Here is a 7,899-nt window from a genome sequence, read left to right on the forward strand (position 1 = left end):
TGACGAAGGCGCACGACAAGAGCCGTAAATGAATGAATGACTGAATGAATGATTCAATTGACACCTCGACACTTTTGATCATTTCACTATGTATATTCGGCTCCTGAACGAATCAATGCATCTGTTCAAAAGTGGATCATTTCCCAGACGTGCTGAGAGTTTGGGGATTCTCCAAAACTGAAGCCATTTAATCCTGAAAGAAAGCGTCTGACTTAAATAAACGAATTAGGAGAGGAGTTTAGCAATCACTGTGATGAATGTGGAGAATAAACAAAGATGAAGAAAATACAACAGAAAAACGTGCAGGTTAGGATGGAAATTATATGAAAAAAAAAAAAATCACATTATACCTCTGAAAAAATATATATGTTGGTTATTTTTGTATTAATATTAAGAAAGCTTGAATAATGTTGAGATTCTTATAATAAACTACCCAATATGTATACATTATAATCTAAATAACTGAAGTGGTTTATTCATGTTTTGTCAAATTACTGATTTCTACTCACTAATTGGAAGTTTTCGCTAAATATTTTTATTTTAGACATAATGTGAAATATAAATATTAGTAAGCAGAGAAAACGAGTAAATGCAAATGTTACTGGAACAATCAGCAGCGTCTGTGGAAAAGTAAAATAAAAAAATAAAAAAGAGGTTTACAATGCGAAAAATTTGAAGATATCTTTTTAGTAATTAAAAAAAAAAAAAAAAAAAAAATTACGGCTCAGAACAGTAGCGGCAGAGAAAGGGCGGAGCGACGTTTATGCGTAAAAGAAGAAAACTCCAAAGGAACATGATTACATTTGCAAATTAAAATAACTTCCAGACATGTTAAAGTCTGTGTGTGTTTCTTCTGTGATTGATTGGAGGAGTTCACAGGCTGGCACCCCCATCGTGTCTCCAGCCGCTCACCCTCTCTGTGATTGGTCCGCCTCCTGCAGCCGCGGCCACAAGCGCCTCCTCTCATAAACCTCGTCAGAGCGCACCAACATTTCCCATTACTTCCAGGAGAAGCAAGCAGCGGTTCACTATTACCAACTTTGCGTGCTACTTATGGCACACAACTAGCAGGTATGTAGCGGAAAGCATCTTTATCCGTGTACTTGTTGCCACTCGTGGCCTTTCCTTCTTGTTCTTCTTGTGCTTGTGGACATCTGGCGGCGCGTAAAGAGCGCAGCGGACCTAAATCATCATTTCGGAGTATTGTTTTATCGCTGGGAGCCTGCCTCTCAGCTCTTATCTGTTTTGGGTCTTATCAAACGGTTATCTCTTTTGCTGTGAAGACATATTGCGTTTTGTTTCCTATCTCTTATGTGTGCGCGCGTTTAGTGCCCGTGTGTGTATGGACGTGCATGCGTATGTGGGAGGACAGGGATTTGACACGGATGGATCCAGTGCCTCTTAAGGGCGCTCGATGAGGGCAATGGCAATCACTTTGGAGTGTGTTTTATTGTGGTAACCTAACAGAGAGAGTCAGTGAAAATGGGAAATTACGCGTTTGTTCGCTTTTTATGGAAAGATAAGCAGTAGTTTGATAGTTTAAAGATGAAAACGCCTTGTACATCAGAGGTGAATTTACTAAATATTAGACTTTCAGGACTTCTTTTTTATGGACACATGTTGAATTCCTTTTTACTAACAGTCGTAACTCTTTTATTCCAGGGTAGACTACTCCCTGAGCATTTTTCTTAACCCCTACGGTGTATGGAAAGGGCTCCTGGATGGACCTGGGCGAAAACAGCTGGTCCATGGTCAAGCGAGAAGTATCCAGCAGCCCAGGGTCACCGGCTGAGCAGACCTACCTGCCCGGTGACAGCAGGAGGGACGGTGCCGCGTCGGACGAGCTGAGGACGTCCGTGCCTCCGAGCGACCTTGACGCACTGGGGCACCGCCGGTCCGACAGCAGATCACTACACTCCTACGTTCACTTCGGACACCACAACAACACCCTGACCACTTCCGAGGACATCCAGCTGTTTACGGATTTAGACCAGGGCAGCAAACTCGTCCTTTCCAGCGGAGCTCACAAGACGAGCTTATTGGTGGATCCGACCGACATGTACCAAACACTGGCCATCGCCGCAGCCCAGAGCCAGACTGGATATGATTCCTCCTCTGGTGGTTATATGCACTCCAACCCCAACTCTCCCGTGTACGTGCCCAGTTCCCGAGTGGGCCCCATGATCCCCAGTCTCTCTTATCTTCAAGCCAGCGGTTCTGCGCAGCCCAGCCACGCCGTCTCCAGTCACTCAGTGTGGTCACAGTCCACCCCAGAGAGCCCGTCCTACAGCACCGGGAGCCCCCACACAACCAGCCGATTCCACTACCCTCCAAGCCCGCCTATGAATAACGGAACCCCCAGGGACACCGGTTACAGTAACACGCTGAATGTGAGCGGCAGAGACCAGTACGGCCTGTCTCGCCCCCTCAGTGGGACCTACCCGAGTCCGTACTCCCCTTATGTTGCACCACAGCTGTCGCAGCTGCCTTCGCCTTGGACCGGGGGACCTTTCGATAACACCATGCTGCACACTTTGCAGAGCCGAGGTGCACCCTTGATCCGAGGACCAAACGGAGGTAAGAAAAAAAAAAAAACAGTTTTATACACAGGTGGACATGGTGATGGATGATTTATTTTTTAAATTCCTGTTATGGATTATGGAAAATTATTACAACATCCAACAAACTCTTTAACGAGACAAGCAGTAACAGAAGTGTGTTCAGGGGAAAACACTAAAACTGTAACCCACTTTTATAACTGATTCAAGCACATTTAGACAGAATTATTTGGACAGAACAGTGCTGGTAAAGTACTATCAACTGGAAATTAAAGGTGAGCCAGGCTTAAAGGAGGAACAAGTGTGTTTCAGTCGTGCGTAAAAACCCGGCCTTGCTCTTTACGCGGGCCTGTATCTGACCAGAAAATGCAAGAAACCTTAAAATATAAAGATAAAATCTAACAACCAGCAGCCATACCATTACAAATCGACTGTAAGGTTCAACTGTCTTTATTTTAATTTAATCTTACAACCAAAACCTTTAAAAATGTCTACTATTAAGAAGTCCGTCCACCTGACTTGGCCTCATTTTCTCACCTGTCAAACACAGATATTTTTTTTTCCAAGACTAAAACCTATAGATACATAAATACAATAAATACATAAATAAATGATTCAAACTCGTGGGTTTCCATCTGACACCTGTCTCTTTAGTTTCAGATATGCTGGATGACCTGGGGGAGAGCCGAGAGTGCGTCAACTGTGGCTCCATCTCCACGCCGCTCTGGAGACGCGACGGCACGGGCCACTTTCTGTGCAACGCCTGCGGCCTTTACAGCAAAATGAATGGGCTGAGCCGACCATTAATTAAACCACAGAAACGGACGGTAAGCAGAGCACCGCTTAAACGCTCAATTTCCTGCCTAATTGTTTGAAACAAGCGCCGGAGGACCGATTAACATTTGATGAACCGTAACCTGCTGGGGTGCACTCTGTCTGCCCACCACAGTTTTAGGTCAGATTACATATTATAATGTAATGATCAGCGACTTTCTCTGTGCGTCAAAACATTTAGGACACTGCGCAATTAATAATGACATTAGCACTCACGCTTCATTATTACATATTTTAACAATTTGGGAGCTATATAATTTAATATAATCCAAACAAATAATTGACAGAAGACATTTATTAAGAACTTCTAAATATTTAAAACTGATTATAAAGGACTAATCTGTCCTGGCACCATTACGCACAACATTACGCACGATATTTTTTTTTTTTTTTTTTTTTTTTGGGAAATTGGACGACCCACAAAAATTAACATCCCGTAAAAAAGCTGTGCGTAAATACCGGCTGAATGTACATCATATAAAAGGACCTGAGTTATTGTTAGGAAATAGGATGTGACAGCTCCGCATTGTAATGAAATTAGTGAAGTGTGGCTTCCACTTTATTTTCTTCTCGTAACAAAGAGTCACGTCGACTTGATGACTCTGTGAACAGCACTTCCCTCTGTGAAACACTCCAATAACACCGCAGTCATAACAATAATGATCACAACAACAACAACAACAACAACAACAACAACAACAATAATAATAATAATAATAATAATAATAATAATAATAATAATAATATTTGTGTTATTTTCATGTCACCAGTCCACATCCAGAAGAATCGGATTATCCTGCGCCAACTGCCAAACAAGCACGACCACTCTTTGGCGCAGGAACGCGGAGGGGGAGCCGGTGTGTAACGCGTGTGGGCTCTACACAAAATTACACGGGGTGAGTCATGGTTAAATTTCACACTTCTAAAACAAATGCGGAATTAACTGAGATTATTCGGTGCATCGTAAATCAAGATAATATATAATGATGAATCTTTCCTATTCCTGAAGGTGCCCCGGCCGCTCGCCATGAAGAAAGAGGGAATCCAGACTAGAAAAAGAAAACCGAAAACCTTAAATAAATCCAAAGGATCCTCCGGTGAGTAAGGCTGTGGATATGACACTCCTGATATACACTCTATGAAATAACAGGAATAATATTATTAAATGCATTCTGTTGTTTTCTAGGTAATAATAACACTGTGTCTATGACTCCCACGTCCACATCTTCATCCAATTCTGAAGACTGCTCCAAAACCAGCTCTCCCTCTGCACAGGTGTCAGGGGTAAGACATTTAATCCTGCAAAAGACATGAAAAAAAAAAAAAAAAAAAAAAACAACTCCTTTTTCCAGAGCAAAAATCACTTTACAGAGAAGTTAGCGATTTAATATGAAATAATATTACAGATCACATGTGGGCTGAGTAATGTTTTGCAATAATGAATATTTCTACTCAATGTGTCATTATAAGGTTAGAATAAATGACACTAGTTTGGACATAGTGCGGTTTTTTTCTCTTTGTGAGTGACATTTTAGTGTCAAAATGAGTCACATTTCTAAATATTTTCTAAGTAATGTCTTCTTTACAGGTTTAGATTAATAATAACTATAGACACATCAGATCTGTACTCAGCTTTTAAAGGAAGCTTACAAGATTTTTAAGTTGTACTAACTTAATATACTTCTTTGTTAAGTTAAAGACAGAAATGTCTGTTCAAAATCGATATGTTATGAAGTTAAGACTGTTTTCCTTGTTTTTCATTTAGACCAGGGGTGTTAAACTTATGTTCATTCAGGGGCCACGTACAGCCCAATATGACCTGCAGTGGGCCGGATCATTAAAATAATAACATAATAATACATAAATAATATCAATTCCAAAATTTGTATGTCTAATTTCTATGTTTTAGAGTGAAAAACAGTAAGATTATATTATCAAAATTTCTACATCTACAAACTATCTTTTAGAAAAATATGGAAAAACATGAACAAAATGAAATTTATTAAGAAAAAAAGTGCAATTTTAACAATTTATGCCATTATTTGGCCTCAGCTTATCATTTTTACATGTTCATTACAACGTAAAGATCACAGTGGATCTACAAACGCACAAAAGATTTAAGAACAGACAGAATACTGGTACAATTACTCTTAAATCTCTTAAGACATTTCAGGTTGTTCTTATTTGTTCAGGTTTTTCACATTTTTTGTAAAAGGCTAGTCTGTAAATGTAAACATTTTTGTGTAATTTTACTTTTTTTACACTAAAACAAAGAGAAAAATATGTGGTTTTCGTTATTTATATTTTATTATGATAATATTTTACTGGTCTGACCCACTTTTGATGGAACTGAACTAAATTTATTTTAACATCCTTGATTGTTAATATTTTAAGTGTAATTTTTGTATTTCACTAATTCATCCTGCAGGCCGGATTGGACCCTTTGGCGGGCCGGTTTTGGCCCCTGGGCTGCATGTTTGACACCCCTGATTTAGACCAACTGAATAAAATAACTTATCAACTGATTTAAATGTGCACATGTAACAAACTCCATTTTTGAAGCAGAGAAAGCTCTTGATTTTAAGCTTAACTTACTATGAACTTACTATGGATCATTTTTTAGAGTGTATAATCTGAATATTTTCCCTGGTGTCTCAGGTCAGTTCTTCTGTGCTGTCCAGCTCCGGGGAGGGAACAGGCTCTGGATCAGCGGTGAAGTACCCGGGTCAGGACGGCCTGTACACCAGTGTGGGTCTGTCTCAGCCGTCAGATGTGTCTTCAGTGCGATCTGAACCCTGGTGCCCCATGGCTTTAGCTTGAACATCCAAACCTTTGGGAAGACAGCAACCCCCAGGCCCCTGTCCTCTCTGTGGATGCGATGGAAGTATTTGGGGGGGATGATTTTTGTTTCCTTCCACTCGTCTGATGTGAGAAGAGTCGGACGGAAAGGGTGAGACGACCTTCAACCACACTTCAAGCTCGAACCCAGCGTGGAATACCTGCGATTCCAGATCGGTGTGGGGATTTTGTTGCCTTAAAAACACACAAAGGGGAACGCCTGAGAAATAAAAAAGGCCAAATGATCAATCCGGTATCCTGCTGTGGATGGTTTCTGGACCTGCCGTGCACTCGATATCTCTACCATTCATGGCACAGAACCAGATCTGGGTTCTTAAACAAAAGCCATCATGAATTGTATATAATGGATTTCCAAGAAGAAAAAGCTTTTGATTGGATACTAGTGCTTTTTTAAGTGCTACTTTTAAGGACATGTTATGTTTCTTTCCACAACTGGAATCATGCCGCAAGTGCCGAGACAAGTTTTATAAATCAAAAGAGAAAAAAAAATATTTATGAATCTTCCATTGTTGAAAACATGGCTATGATTGTTAATAAAGATATCAATATAGAGTAGAAGTTAAACCATTCTGATGTCTTCTTTTCTAATTTTGTGTTTCTTTTTAAAAGTGGTTGTTTGTAGTACAGTAGTGTTGAATCTGCACATGTTTTCCACTGAAAGCTCTTACTGTAACTGAAACTAGTTTGGTTTAAACAGGGTATAAATGACTTCATCAGTTAGTGTTGCTTCTTATTCTTTCCTTTCCTTTCCTTTCTTTTTTTTTTATTTTTTACTCTCAAATAATCAACTTTTTCAGATTAATTTCTCTAAAACATCATCTGCTGCTGGGTAGCATCATGGTACTATTGTTAAAACTATGGCAGACCCAGAGCAGAACTTGAAAAAGAAAAAAAAAAAAAGAAAAAACACCCTCTTTCACATGTAAAGCAGTTGGATGGCTTGTTTGAACAAAGCACACCCATAATAGCTGACCTTTTTGTTACAAGGATCAACTGTAAAAGAAGACTGTTGGTACACTACCAGACTTTCACAATGCAAACATGTTCTGCTACATCTTTTTTTTTTTTTTCCACTAAAATTAGACCACAGTGGAGAATGTGGTCAGCTCTGAGCAAATTAATGTTACGATGAGTGATCCATGTTAAGCCTGAAAGAGAGTGTAATGACCCCAGTAAATTCAGGAAGTAAACTATTAAATCTGATGTCATTTTTTTTTTTTTTTTTTTGTCAAAATGCTCCCTTCTGAATTCACAAATGAGGAGTTAGGTAGATCGTCTCTTTGTGTTGGAGGGCGTTGTAAAAAAAAAAAATTTACATCATTAAAAAAAAAAAAAAGAAAAGGAAGATAATCCAGTGAATTACATGTTAAAGTTGGACACCTGTTGTTTTTTTTTTTTTTTTCTTTTTTCCTCTTTTTTTTAAATTTCACACTCTTTTTCATCAATCAATGTCATTTATTTTCTAGATATATTTATTTTCTTTTTTTTTTTAAAATGTTATGTTTATTTTAGCATAATTTTGTTTGGATTGTTGTCATTTTATTTGTGGAACATTTTAAGAAATAATTTTTTTTATTTAAATTCCATCCAATAAATTGTTCTGGTGATGAACAGTAGTTATGCTGTTTTTGAAAGAAGAAGGAGTTTC

At 39.0% G+C, this 7,899-nt stretch overlaps 1 protein-coding gene across 1 annotated transcript; it reads left to right on the forward strand.

Moving 5' to 3' along the window:
• The first annotated feature begins 959 nt into the window (after nt 1-959).
• On the forward strand, nt 960-7,130 carry gata6 (GATA binding protein 6). The gene is made up of 7 exons (XM_030159612.1): nt 960-1,071; nt 1,663-2,577; nt 3,213-3,385; nt 4,163-4,288; nt 4,402-4,489; nt 4,579-4,676; nt 6,051-7,130. The coding sequence occupies exons 2-7, from the start codon at nt 1,722-1,724 to the stop codon at nt 6,210-6,212; spliced, it is 1,503 nt and encodes a 500-aa protein (XP_030015472.1). The 5' UTR covers nt 960-1,071; nt 1,663-1,721; the 3' UTR covers nt 6,213-7,130.
• The last annotated feature ends 769 nt before the right edge of the window (nt 7,131-7,899 follow it).

This window comes from Sphaeramia orbicularis, chromosome 17, assembly GCF_902148855.1.
Source record: "Sphaeramia orbicularis chromosome 17, fSphaOr1.1, whole genome shotgun sequence".
Lineage (NCBI taxonomy): Eukaryota > Metazoa > Chordata > Actinopteri > Kurtiformes > Apogonidae > Sphaeramia > Sphaeramia orbicularis.